The sequence below is a fragment of the Pseudochaenichthys georgianus genome, chromosome 24 (assembly GCF_902827115.2).
Source record: "Pseudochaenichthys georgianus chromosome 24, fPseGeo1.2, whole genome shotgun sequence".
In the NCBI taxonomy this organism is placed as follows: Eukaryota; Metazoa; Chordata; class Actinopteri; order Perciformes; family Channichthyidae; genus Pseudochaenichthys; species Pseudochaenichthys georgianus.
Window position 1 is genome coordinate 35,104,774 of NC_047526.1, and position 13,916 is coordinate 35,118,689.

The 13,916-nt window shown below is 40.8% G+C and overlaps 1 protein-coding gene across 2 annotated transcripts; it reads left to right on the forward strand.

The window, feature by feature from the left end:
* Nucleotides 1-6,441: 6,441 nt before the first annotated feature.
* LOC117439787 (uncharacterized) lies at nt 6,442-11,918 on the forward strand. 2 transcript variants are annotated; one of them, XM_071201896.1, is made up of 8 exons: nt 6,442-6,543; nt 6,793-7,107; nt 7,242-7,421; nt 8,682-8,801; nt 9,002-9,127; nt 9,923-10,009; nt 10,091-10,119; nt 10,747-11,918. In XM_071201896.1, exons 1-8 carry the CDS (start codon nt 6,483-6,485, stop codon nt 10,807-10,809), a joined length of 981 nt encoding a protein of 326 aa, XP_071057997.1. In that variant the 5' UTR covers nt 6,442-6,482; the 3' UTR covers nt 10,810-11,918. The 2 variants fall into 2 exon arrangements, with proteins under 2 accessions (XP_071057997.1, XP_033931753.2); XM_034075862.2 differs by having other exon boundaries at nt 6,443-6,543; nt 10,741-11,918.
* The last annotated feature ends 1,998 nt before the right edge of the window (nt 11,919-13,916 follow it).

Genomic DNA, 13,916 nt, shown 5'->3' on the forward strand with positions numbered 1-13,916 from the left:
AATAAGTTCCATGTCAAAAAAGTCAAATTTTGTCGTAAAACTGTTGAAATATAAGACTATGAAAAATACGCGACTACAAAGACTACAAATCCCAAATCCCATTCTGGCTCGCGTAAGTGATGTCACAGGCGATAATTCTCCAAGTGGTTGCGACTCGTAATTAAAGCGAAGAAGAAGAAGAAGAAGAAGATCTCATAACTGATTTATTCCCTCCAATAAATAAGAGATTGCTAAAAATAAATTCACTTTTACAAGATGCCTGTGTGCCTTGTACCAGGTTGTAATCACATAAGTGATCAAACCACTTGCTCGTTCTATCGATTGCCGTCTGATGAAAGGACCAGGAGTCACTGGATCAGACATATCAGGTAATACACATGTTGTGCATGGAACATATAGTCAAGTTAGCTACCTAGCTAGTAGCGACGAGTAGCGAGCACGTTAGTTAGCATTACATTACTTAGCCTTGTCATTTTTAGTAGCCTTACCATGAAGTTATTATTTTATTACATGAAGTAAGAGTAAGAGTAGATGGTAAGTATTTCGTGAAACATTTGAAGAGTAGCCTACTGCGCCATCCACCGGGTGCTATGGAAGCAGTCAGGGAGAGTCGAAGGCAGGCAGGGAGCTTTGCATGACATTCTTCTGGACGTGTTTCATTGTGATGACAGTAAGGGTGAGTCAATCTGTTTGTTGGAAAGACAGTAGTTGAGTGATTACTGAGAGAAAATTATTAGAAGAGATAATTATTCAAAGTGTTGTTACTTTAAAGTGTTGTTACTGACCTTTTTCTCTTTTATTTCCTTTCCCTCACCTGTAACTGAGACCCTGAGGAACATGCACACTGACCTGCCCTGGCAACCTGATTTCCACTGTACGTAATAGTATTTGGTTATGGTATATTATTTATATACATCAAAGGCACAATGCACCCCCCAGAGACACACATGTATTGAGTGTGATATTTTGCATAGGTCAAGTGAAATCATCTTTACATAGAAAACTGTAGGAGCAGCAACTTGTTTTGAAATAGAATTTTTAATATCCGATAATAAAGTTGATCTGTTTTCTTTATTCTTCTCTCTTCCCAGCTCCATCCATCACCGTGCTCTGTTCCTGCAGGTCCTGCTTGCTAATCAATGCTCATATGTTTTTACACAATTACAAATAAAGTCAATGTATTGTATGACATGAAGTTGTGCTTCATTCGGAGTCAATAATAAATTCATTCTGCCTTCAACTGCACAATGACTGTGGACTGCACGGACATCCATGTAGCTGCCCCCCCAGTAAGATGAACCAAGCAAAGAGGGTCACCATCATGCCCAAGGACATCCAGCTGGCCGCCGCATCCGCGGAGAGAGGGCTTAGACTGACCTGAGACCAGCACACCCAAACACAACGGCTCTTTTAAGAGCCACCTACAGTTTCAAAGAGTTGCAATCCTATGTTATTATAATTATTAAACTGGTTCATGTATCACTTAGTTTACTGAACCATGATGAGTGAAAGAAATGAGTGAGGTAGTGGTTTAAAGAAGTTACAAAGACATTAATATATGAGTAACAGGTCAGTGTAAACACAAACTTCTGTCAATTATGGATCATTCAAACTATATACAAATAATATGTAATAAAGTTCTAAAACAAGTATTCGGTATATTCCTTGATAGCTTTTGGAGAAGGTTGTTTTTAAGTTTACTAAAATCTATAATTTCAACGGTTTCACTTTATAAAAAGGAACAGGTGAGTCGAGCATTATTGAGTTTCTTATTCTGTCAGTAAATTATCCAAATGAAATGTTTATCATTATTTTGCAGGTCTCCCTTGAAAAAGATCTATGATCTCAATGGGACCAATCTGGTTAAATAAAGGTTTGAAATGAAATGAAATTTTAGTCAACCCTAAACAAATTGATTGTACCTTTTTAATAATGACCTTACATGGTCGCCAAAGTTAAATTAACTTCAGAAAATCAAATCTGTTCTGAGAAAAAACTAATAAATGTTTAAAGATAGGACTTGCCATCCCACTGAAAAACAGTCCGTAGAGATTTAAAGGCGTAGTTGTAGTTCAGTCCAACGTTTCATTTGGATTAATTTCTCCAACAGTCAACTATTTTCATAAAGAATATATATATTTTTCAAAGTCAACTTTATTGTCAATCTTACTCAATTTGTGTTTATAGACAGAGAGATCAAAAAGACTTTTAAATCAAATAAAATTATACAATTTACAGATATGTATACAAATATATATATATCCTATATACACCATCATGTATAATGATGGTGGACACTTCACCTCCAGCAGGGCAGATGGCTGCACAAGTCCATCGGGGGATGCTCCCAAAACACAGACTCACTCACAAAGAGACCAGACTCAAACACTGTCGCCTGTACAAAAGCCTTCACCCCTTCGGCCTCATTTACAACCCCCCAGTTGACAGCCATGACTCCGTCCAAGTTGTACCCCCCGAGCAGCCTCTTCATGAGGGACGCACATGGAGTGGATGAAAGTCCCGACCGCAGCACAGCACCAAACTTGCTGGCTGTCAACCTGCCCCGCCTGTGTAACTGCCACTGAGGATGTGTCCGCTGTCCTCCGGTGGCTATCTGGATGGCAGCTTGCTGGTCTCTGCTCAGTCGCATTGAGGCAAGAATTTCCTCAAGCCCCCGACCCCCATGCCCCTTCACCAGCTCCGGCACGGTGACAATGGCCTGATGTTGAGGCCGCGGCTCTGGCTCAGGTGACAAAAGCCATGCCATGCCACACTGTGCGCCCCTCAGTGCAGACCTGAACCAGTCTACATCCTCAGTGGCGATGTATCTGGCCAGTGGGTTGTATGTCTCCTCTCACTGTTGGTAAAGTTGAGACACCGGCTGGACTACTTTGGAAGTGCCAGGCTTCCTCCACTGGCACTCAACATCTGTGGAGCTGATCTGCCAATGCTGCAGCGTGGCTGCATTTGTACATCCCCCGTGCACAATCACAGACAGCGCTCTGCATCGCGCCATCGTCTCCCATGAAGATCTGTACAAATAAAGTAAGTACCATGTTTGTTAGCATGCTATAATAGATTGAATGAGCAATAATACAAGGATGGTCCGGATCTGGGGGTGGGAGGGGTTATTTTTCCATAGTTTTGTCCTCTTGTCTGATTGTTGTTATTGTTTGTTTTTTCTGTATTTTTTGTAATTTGTGTTGTACTGGTTGTGATTGTACATTGTATTTTTCTAAATGTGTATGAATACATTTTTGAAAAACATTTGATCAACAATAAAAAAGGATTTGGTCAGGATCTAGACTCAGTGTGTAGTTTATTAATTAATCAACGCTCTCTACATTAGGAACACACATACCAGTGTACCCGAGGGAGTCACGCACAGCTGTGCCTGGATAACCAAACAAATTGACAAGATAACCAAAACCCTTGAATCTACACACAGCAAATAAACTCAAATGACACAACGAGATGTAAAAGGAGATCACACATACAGTCGATATAAAACTGGCCGCTTCAATCTGAAGAGCAACTAAAACAAAACACGGGAGTGTACCTTGTTCTTGTGAACACTAATGTTATACACAGCATACACAGAGACCACGAAGTTCTAAAGGAGAAAACGAGTTACTGAAACAAAACACGTTAGTGTACCTTGTTAGCTAATGTTAGCTAGCTGACATTAACGTTACACATTGCACTCATATTACTCACCAACATCTTGTAAAGCCGGTCCCACTGCTCTTACAGAACCGACTAACTCCCCTTTCGTGTATGTACAGCTCTCAACGTGTCCAGACTTGTAGTGATGTTCACCTCGTTTTATACTTTTCTCCTCATTCTGAAAGAAACAGGTGAAATTTGCTAACGTGACGGCCATCTTTGTGATGGTGACGCGTATTGTGCGAGACCAAGAGACGTGTAGTTCACTCAGCGGTTTCACACAAAAAAATGTGTAACTTCACAGTTTTACGACACATTTAAATTTTTTTGACTTGCAAAATATTCTTTTAAATTGACAAACATCATATGTGTCATTCGTGGCACAATACAAACGGGATCAAAAGATAACCTTTCTCTCTCCATTGACTTCAATGTATAATTGTACGCTTCCGGGGTCCCATGGAGGCTCCCGGAAGGGGAGGGACTTCGCCTCTCTATTGCACAGACAGCAGTTAGTAAGATTGATTTCAGTAGCCATGGTTTTGAAAACTTTTGTCACGTAGTGATCGTCTTCTCAATAGAACATCTTTGATAACGGCGTGGTGTTGTTGCAGGAAGTCCCGACGGAGAATACTCTTGCTGTAGTACAGGTAACACATAACTGGTACGCAGGTTATGTGCGTAATCTGAAATGCGTACCGTCACTTGTGTCACAACGCGCATTTGCGTACCGACGTACTTGTGAAGCTTTTCCAGAAGGCGGTTAGATCACCGGACGACAGAGTCGGTCTCCGTGTGCACAGACAGGCTGCTGTTAACGTCGGTCTGTACAACGGAACTGTGCCAACACTACGCCAACCGGCTGCGGAGGGAGACCCCCCCCCCCCTTCACTGGAGAACTGCGCTAAAACAGCTGATCACAACGTTCACACTCTGTGGTCACGAAGTACTCCACTTACGGAGCCCCTATAGGGACATGAAGAAAGAAAAAAAAAAAACAGAGGGAGAAAAAAAAAAGTCAGGATAACGAGATACTAACTCGTGCGCACGAGATACTAACTCGTGCGCACGAGTTTCTCTTTCCCAGAAAGTATCTAGCACTTTTTTTGTTGAGAAAGTTACCGGTGCGCCAAGGAGGAAGTGAAGTGCACAGGAGACAACCATTTAATTGCAGACTGTTATGTTTACGTGGGGAAATGACAGTGCATACATTATTTGAGATATATATCGTACTTATACTTCACTTTAAGGACATTTCGGCCGGAGGTGTGTGGTCACTCCAGGAGGCAGCGGGACGTGTAACTCAGAGAAGAGCAGCACCAGCGCTCAAAGAGCTTTTACCCACCGCCTACACTGTGTTTACCTTCATTGAACAGCTATACATGATGGGCGGAATGGGACTAAAAATCAGCCCGGGACTCGCACCCAGCCCAGCCCACGTAAACTGTCAACAGGCGGCCCACTTCGGTACCGGCCCAATGGGATTTGTGGTGTGTGTGTGTGTGTGTGTGTGTGTGTGTGTGTGTGTGTGTGTGTGTGTGTGTGTGTGTGTGTGTGTGTGTGTGTGTGTGTGTGTGTGTGTGTGTGTGTGTGTGTGTGTGTGTGTGTGTGTGTGTGTGTGTGTGTGTGTGTGTGTGTGTGTGTGTGTGTGTGTGTGTGTGTGTGTGTGTGTGTGTGTGTGTGTGACAGCTGCGGGCAGCAGGTACTCTGAGTCACGGACATTAATTCATAGATCAAAGCAGACTGGTTTACAGACTCTCCTGTTTTTTGCCAATCCGGTGCTTAAACCAATAGCTCTACACCCCTGGCCGAAATGTCCATACAATTAAGTCTGACTTCAAAATATATCTCAAATAATGTATGCACTGTCATTTCCCCACGTAAACATAAAAGTCTGCAATGAAATGGTTGTCTCGTGTTCCACTTCCTCCTTGGTGCATCGGTAACTTTCTCAAAAATAAATAAAGTCAGGATAACGGATTAGTTTCTCGTGCGCACGAGAAACGGATTAGTTTCTCGTGCGCACGAGAAACTAATCCGTTATCCTGACTTTATTTATTTTTGTCTCTCTTTTTTTTTTTTTCCATGTCCCTTTAGGGGCTCCGTATCCACTAGCCCCCCCCTCTGTCGACTTTCCTGAAGTACTCCCCCGTTGATAGAAATCAACACGTAATGAATTAAGACCCCATGGTTTGTTGATTGATAGGTGTGTGGGTTGTCTTTCATTTTGACACGCAGAAAAATGTTATAATAAACATAGATACTGTATGTTAAATGGATATATCCGCCTTCTTTCATTTATCTTTCCATTCCCATAACAATATACATAAAGAAATGGCATATTTTGGACATAGTTCGAATGGTGATTAATCATGATTAATTAATTTTAAGCTGTGATTAATCTGATTAAACATTGTAATCGTTTGACAGCCCTAATTTATTTGTATGGTTTTTCCTAATAAGACATTCTCTAAACATCAGGTGTGTTCTTAAACTACACAGTTTCACTAGTGGACATGCAACAACATTGCCTTTTGTTATCACTGCATATTCATTTATATATTAAGGTATATTGATATCCACCCCCTGCTGTTCATTTTTATTATATATTCATTACTTTATGTTCATCACTCTACACGGTTTGGCTTGTTGCTCTAATCTTATCTGCTCAGCATCAGATGGTAACACTTCCAGAGCTCTGCTGCTGTCGATAACCACATTTTCACAGAAACACTTTCAGTTCTCAGAAGAGAAATGAAGAAGCAGCCGGGGAGAGACTCTGACAGTCGAGATCCAGAGACCGAGAGAGAAGCACGATGTCTGAGTTCAGAAGGATCGTGATGTCTTCATTCCTGATGCTGCTGCTCCACTTTGCAGGTGAGGACGCAGAGAACACTTTAAATAAACCGCTCTAACATCACTGACGGTGCTTTACTACGTACTGTTCCTTTAACTGAGAGCGATGAGTTGTGTTTGTAACCTGGTGACTTTAGTGAACTCTCAGAAACCAAAACTCTCACAGAGATATTTATTCAAACGTCTGTATCTACTGTACAGTGATCGTCATTCTGACTATATACACTACGGTCGTTTTCATGTTCATTTCCGTCTTTGTTTCTTTAACAGCTGCAGACGTGAAACGTTACTTCCGCATTGTCAGAGCTGGAGATGAAGTCACTTTGCCTTTTGACAATGTGATAGATGATCAGGATGAGTGTGAGAGAACTACCTGGTACTTCAGTGATTCAGGACCATTAGTGACGCTTTTTGAAAATGGAAAGATTCAGAGCGAAGCTAAATCAGACAGACTGAGCGTTACAGAGAAATGTGCTCTGGTTATAAAGAAGGTCACAGAGGAGGATGCTGGAGGTTACACCTGCAGACAGTTCAGATCAGGAGAACAAGGTCCATACTCTGTGGTTTATCTGTCTGTTGTCACCAGTGAGTATTTACATCGAGATGTTTTCAAACTGTCTTATTTAAATAATATACTGAAGCATTACAATAATAATGATTACAGTGATGAAGTTAATGTTACTCTTGTTGTCTTTCTCTCTCAATATCTCCGTCTTCAGTGACTGAGCATCAGGACAACGATGAGGTGACGTTAGACTGCTCTGTGGAGTCATATGGAGGGTGTGGACTCTCAGTGAAGTGGCTGCTTCAGGGTCGAGATGTGGATAAAGGCAACAGAGAGATAAAGACATCACAGTCTTCCTGCTCTGCCTCTGTGACATTTCTGACTTCTCTTTTTAGTTACGCATCACGGTCTAAGTTGTTTACTTGTGAAGTAACTGATGGTGACACGAGAGAAGTACAGGGGGGTATACTGCGAAGCAGGATTTTCGCTTAGCCGGCTACATTCAGGGAAAACTCCGGCTTTCCGGTCATCCGAAGCTGGTTCTCTTTTTAGCGGCTAGATCTCCATGGTAATATATGCTAAGCAGCTAACCTGGTCGGGACCAGGTTAGGTTGCAGGCTAAGAGCTCAACTCAGTGAAAGCACCGCCTGCTGACCAATCAGAGCTCAGTGTGCGGAGTTTAAAGCGATCAAGTCATATCACAGGAGAAAGGAAATACAGAAAAACTGCCGTCGCAGGAAAGACGGCCGGCAAAAATCACCGACTGTGTGAACGTGAACATGAATAGAATATCACCTCCATCTTCAGAGCAATCTGACTATTATAACATTAGCGTTAAGAAAGCTTACTTAAATATCGGCCACAACATAAGTAACCGGATCAGAGTACATTAAGTACAGTCCGCGGCATATCACTTCATAATGTATCATATCTCCTGATCTGAGTCAGCTGAGCCGTATCTGGCCGTGCAACACTCACAGTGTCACATACTGTATGCAGAAGTATTATTTTAAGCAACACATAAGTTGACGAAACACTCGAGACAAATGTAATTGAAGTCAGATCGTGTTTTAGACGGGGCAGTGATATCATAAACCTGTTAATGTACGCATTCAAACACGTGTTCTGTTCCAGCTGTATTCACCTTGCAGGTGCAGCTCTGTGGCTTTGATCCTGATCAAGTGTTTAAGTCATGGATGTTTAAAGTTTAACTTCTTCATTTTTGACTAGTATTAAAGTTTACTTTTCATTCAGGAAGTATGACGCTGCGCTGTCAGTACGCTTCTCCATGTTTGTGATTGGTCGAATGCTCCAGATACCACCCCTTTCATGTGAACGCGCACCTAACTAGATAGGACACGGCTGGCTTGAGCGATCACTTGATCACTTGATAACCAGCGTCGTAGTACAGTTTAGCGAGAGCGCGTATGTTTTGGATTAGGCCAACCGGCTAACTCAAACATATCCAGGTTAGGTTGAACCAGCTTCGTAGCATAGGCCCCAGGTGTTCCCCTTCAGGCCTCAGTCCTCAGGTGAGAACACGATGATCTGTTTAAAGTCACTTCTTACTGGTGTAAAAAAAATACTTCAATATTTGTTTATTTGATGGACGTTTAAAATTGAATAGTTTGTTAAGTTTTGTTCATCTGTTTAGGAGAGGACAAAAAACCAGCAACAACTAATCGATCACCACCAACAACCAAAACAACAACAGCAACAACAACAACAACAACGCCGCCGACAACAGCAGCAGCTAAAATCAACAAAAAACCAGGTAAGGTTTAATGTATTTACTTGTAAAGTGTGTGATGGTCACAGGACAGAACCTCAGCTGTTTCTCTTCAGTCCTCAGGTGAGAACATGATGAGCTGTTTAAAATCATTCATCCTGATGCGTCACATCTTTATGTCGTGATGTGAGATGTTTACATTTGATTTTATAACTGAACAGCTTGTTGTTATTTTATTCATGAAGGTGAGGACGCAGGGAAGGTGACTACAGTGTCAACAACATGGACAGCAGTGAGAATGAGAGCAGCCGGAGAGACGACCAACACTGCACCTGAAGACAATCAGACAGAACGAGAGGACAACAATAAAGGTAGAGAGAGAAGAGAATATACATTCACAGTTAGAAAAGAAGCACACATGCAGGATATACAGGTGTGTGTGTACTATACACACCTTGATGTACTGGAAGATGATAAGGAGTGGACTCAGATCCAACATAGTTTATAAAGGTAACATTTTATGTAGATAAAAAAGAACTGTGTGGATTATAAATAAGTTGTGTGTATCTGTATGTTCTGCATGTGTCCCTGTGTGAAGGTGACGAGGAAGCATTAAACAGCCAAGAGACATTTTGTTCATTCAGATTTGAGAGATAAAGAGATACAAACCTCTGACTATATTTAACTCTTCGGTACCACTTTACAATCAGACTAACCTAATAAAGGGTTACGAATAGTTTGTAATTTATTAATTGGGTTGTGAACACTTTATAAATCATTAATAAGCTTTTATAAGACATGAGATAAACAGGGCAACTGTGACCGCCGGTTGCTTGCCAAATAGTGAGCCCACATGTATCTGTACTGCTAAGCCTTATGTTGGCTACCTAGCTTACTTCGTCTCCTTTATCAGCCAGCATCCTTGGTATGTGTTGCTCACTGAGTTGATTCTCACTAAGTAGCCAATATAAGGCTTAGTCATCTTGCCAAATAGTGAGTGTGTGTTGATGAATGAAAACTGTTAGAACTGGTTTATTAATGGTTCTTAATGATTAATAAAGTGTCTACAACCTAATTCATGACCTAATTAGAAACCCTTTATGAATCCTTTATGAGGGTAGTCTTATTGTAAAGTGGTACCAACTCTTCTAACTTCTCTTTTCCAGGTCGCTTGAGGCTCATCATCGTGTCTGTGGGTTTAGCGGCTCTCATCATCACCGTGGTTACAGTCAACATATGGACAAGAGCTAAAGGTGAGACATTTTCACAGATGAAATAAAAAATATAGAAATAAAGGTGAAATCTAATATCAACTTGTTTTGTCCTTTTTTCAGGGAGCAAAGCACAGACGGAAGAAAACATGGTGAGTTTGAACATTGCATAATTAAATGTGTGTATTATTTGCTCTCCAATTTTAACAATGGATATATGACAGGCAGACGAAGATGCAACAATAGATTAATTTAGAATATTTATTTATCCAAATTAAATGATATCAGCAAAGCTAAACAGTTCATTAACCAAAATAACAGAAAACAGCAACACAATTAAATGAATGCTCAATAAGGAGGCTTCAAAGTGACCATGTAGTTGAATCAACAGCTCTTTATAATGCTTACAATTAAATGAAATGCAGCCAGTGGTAGCCTGTAGATGTTAAAGAGAAGAGGCCCCAAGATGGAGCCCTGAGGAACCCCACATGTCATGTTGGTCCACTGAGATGTGTAGTTTCCTGTCCTTTAAGTAGGATTCAAACCAAATTTGAACTGTTGCCGAAAGCCCCACCCAGTTTTCCAGTCGGTCTAGAAATATATTGTGGACAATAAAAATAAAACAGGAAAAAACTGACAGATCGTGACGAGTGGAAACGCTCAAGTAAAGTCCTTCAAAAAGATATACTTAAGTGCAGAACCTGAGTAAATGTGCTAAGTTACTGTCCAGCTCTGATCTGTGTTTTTACCATGTCTTTGTTCCCTGTTGACAGGAGCAGATTGATGAAGATGAAGATGAGGTGGACTATGTAAACGATGTAGGGGCTTCTGCCTCTGTGTGACTGATCAACAACATCAACTCCCCTCAGAGTCCACTGCTGTCAAACATCACCTCCTCATATGTTACAGGAGAACCATTTCTGATGACTGAGAACACCTGAGCCCCACGAGAGGCCCTTCAGAAACTCACCTCCATGTGATAGGAAACACAGCTTTCTATATTATATTCATTCATTTCTGATTTAATGTCCTTTAATTATGCTCTCACATCCCCATACATAGTTATACTACTGCTTAAACTTAAAACTTCCAGCTGTTTATTCTGTTTATAATGTCTTCTTATTACCAGTACTTGTACTCACAGTATATATTTTATTCTTATATATTCACTTCTTACTGTAACTTCTGCACATGTTCATACATATCAGTGTTGGGTTGAATTCACAACATATCTAAATTGTAAAATGATCCCTAATCCATATTTTTTCATTGTGCTCTCTCGGGATTAGTCAAACTTGGTTCAATACATTTTAAGAAAGGATTTTAATGGCAGTGGCTCAGTCAGTAGGGTCTTGGACTGTGAGCCGTAGGGTAGCCGGTTCAAGTCCCCGAACAGACCTAAATATGGAGTGTGGACTGCTACTTGGAGAGGTCCCAGTTCACCTTCTGCCCTGCCGTGGTGCCCTTGAGCAAGGCACTAGACAAACCCCCTCCCCCCCCACTCCCATTGCTCCCCGGGCGCTGTGCAATAGCTGCCCACTGCTCCTAGAACTAGACTCCTGGTACTAGAATGGGTTAAAAGCAGAGAACACATTTCACTGTGTGTGCTGTGTGCTCTGCATGTGACCACTAAAGAGGGTTTAATCCCTCCCATTCTATTCTATTCTATCATGGTTGTTGCAATTAATGATTCATAAAATGTCTTATAATTAGCATATCCTTACACCTACGTTATACCTGTACTTTGTAACTGCTGCACATGCTCATGCATCTGATCAATAGTCTACACAGTATATTTACTTTACTCACTTTTTACTTATGTACTCCTAAACCTGAAATGCCTACAGTATGTTAGGATGTTTTAATTAGCATGAGTCCTAATGGAATATGCTACTCCTTTTTTTACTACAGCTTTAATGATATATAATCCAAATAAAAAGTGTTATAATGAGTTGTGTTTCTCTCTCTATCTCCAACAAACTGACAACACAACGCTCTGTTGGGTTTAACACCTCTCTCTGCCCTGGCTCTCACTTTGTAAACAACATACAGTTTGTGTCAGAGCCAAGGAAGGTGTCGCACATTAGTGGAGCTGTGGTGATATCCTGGGATCAGGTATGAGGCAAGAAAGAAAGTGTTACACTTTGATTTGATTTACGTACTCTTATGCGTTCTTGGAGAGTGCATCAGAGCGTCACAGAGGAAGCTCTAAGAAAGGCACATCAAGAAGAGGCTAACAAACCTGGCTAGACCTATAGACCTTTTCAAATCCCCTGATCAACATCCTATCAGCTTTCAGTTTGGTCCTCAGGTTCAGTCTGCGCTTCATCTGTTGAGCAGAACCGCATTTTGCCAGTTTTTCCTCGGCTCCAAAAACAATTACCTCAGTTTTATCTTTGTTTATATAGAAATGTATTTATTAGGATAAACCCCTTGAGATGCACCATCTCGTTTTTAAGAGGGTCCCGACAAAAGCAACATACATGAACAAAATAACAGAAAGCAAAGCATGACAAACAAGGACAAACCATGCACAGTCTGTTAAGTACAATTCATGAAGTAACATACAGACAGTAATGTCTAATAGATCAGTTTCATCATCAATAACAAGAGCAGAGCAGCTGAAAGTGAGATGATAATGCTTAAACAACCCAACGATGCAAGGGATCTAATTGGAGCAGGTATAAGAAATTAAAATCAATGTTTAATGATGTAATATAGTTTAAACATACAGTAATTTTATAACTGTTATTTTCCGGTTAGCATTTGCTTGTGGTTAAAGTTTATTTTGAAAAGCTATTCCGGAAAAGATCTCCGAAGTGCCAACAGTAAGCTTGACTTCTGGTTTTCTGTAAAACACGAATACAGCCGTTAAAAAGACTCCATTGTCTCTTACTTTTTAAGCTTCTCTCCTGGGACGCGGGAACAACGAACACAGCTACAGTAATACAGGTTAAGTAACAGTCTGTTGGGGCTTTAAACATGAACGCTCTTCCGCCAATACTTTTTTTTGCAGAGGGGAGTGGACAGAGGAATAAATCTGGACAGAGTGTCTAACTTGATAATTAGATGAGTAAGAGACAAAATAGGGCTTTAAATAAGGGTTTAATTGAAGAAAGTGCTGACACATACAGTAATTGATTTGTTCAATGCACTTCCTCAGTGTTTGAATTGGAGCATAGTCTCCTGTTGAAATGGTTAAGTAAATGTGTGTGTCATCTGCATAGCTTTGGTATCTTATTTAGTTGTTTTTCATTTTCTGAGCCAGTGGTAGCATGTAGACGTTAAAGAGAAGAGGCCCCAGGATGGAGCCTTGACGTGTCATATTTGTCAACTCAGATGTGTAGTGACCTATAGAAACAAAGTTTTTCCTGTCCTTTACGTAGGATTCAAACCAATTTAGAACTGTTGCCGAAAGTCCAACCCAGTTTTCCAGTCGGTCTCGTAATATGTTGTGGAAAATAAACATAAAACAGGAAAACACAGACAGATCTTCACAAGTGAAAATACTCAAGTAAAGTCCTTAAAATATGTACTGAAGTGCAGAACATGGGTAATTGTACTTGGTGACATCCCAGCTCTGCTCTGTGTTTTTGCCAGAGATGGGACCAAGTCGTTGTTTTGCAAGTCTGAGTCAAGTCTCAAGTCTTTGCGCTCAAGTCTCAAGTCAAGTCTCAAGTCAGGATGGGCCAGTCCAAGTCAAGTCCAAGTCCTAAACGTTGACAAAACGAGTCTTAAACAAGTCATTATGTGCTTTTCACCAAATGTAATGACATCGATCAACAGGATAATACTTAATAATCAAACTGCTCTTTATTAGTCACATTCATAATTTAATAATCCATTTTCTCTCTGCTGGTAAAGTAATGTTTTTTTCTATTTTAAGAGGGATCAGTAAGGTAAGGCTACCGTGACGGTTTGATTCAGAAGGAGTTTAATGGATAAGATC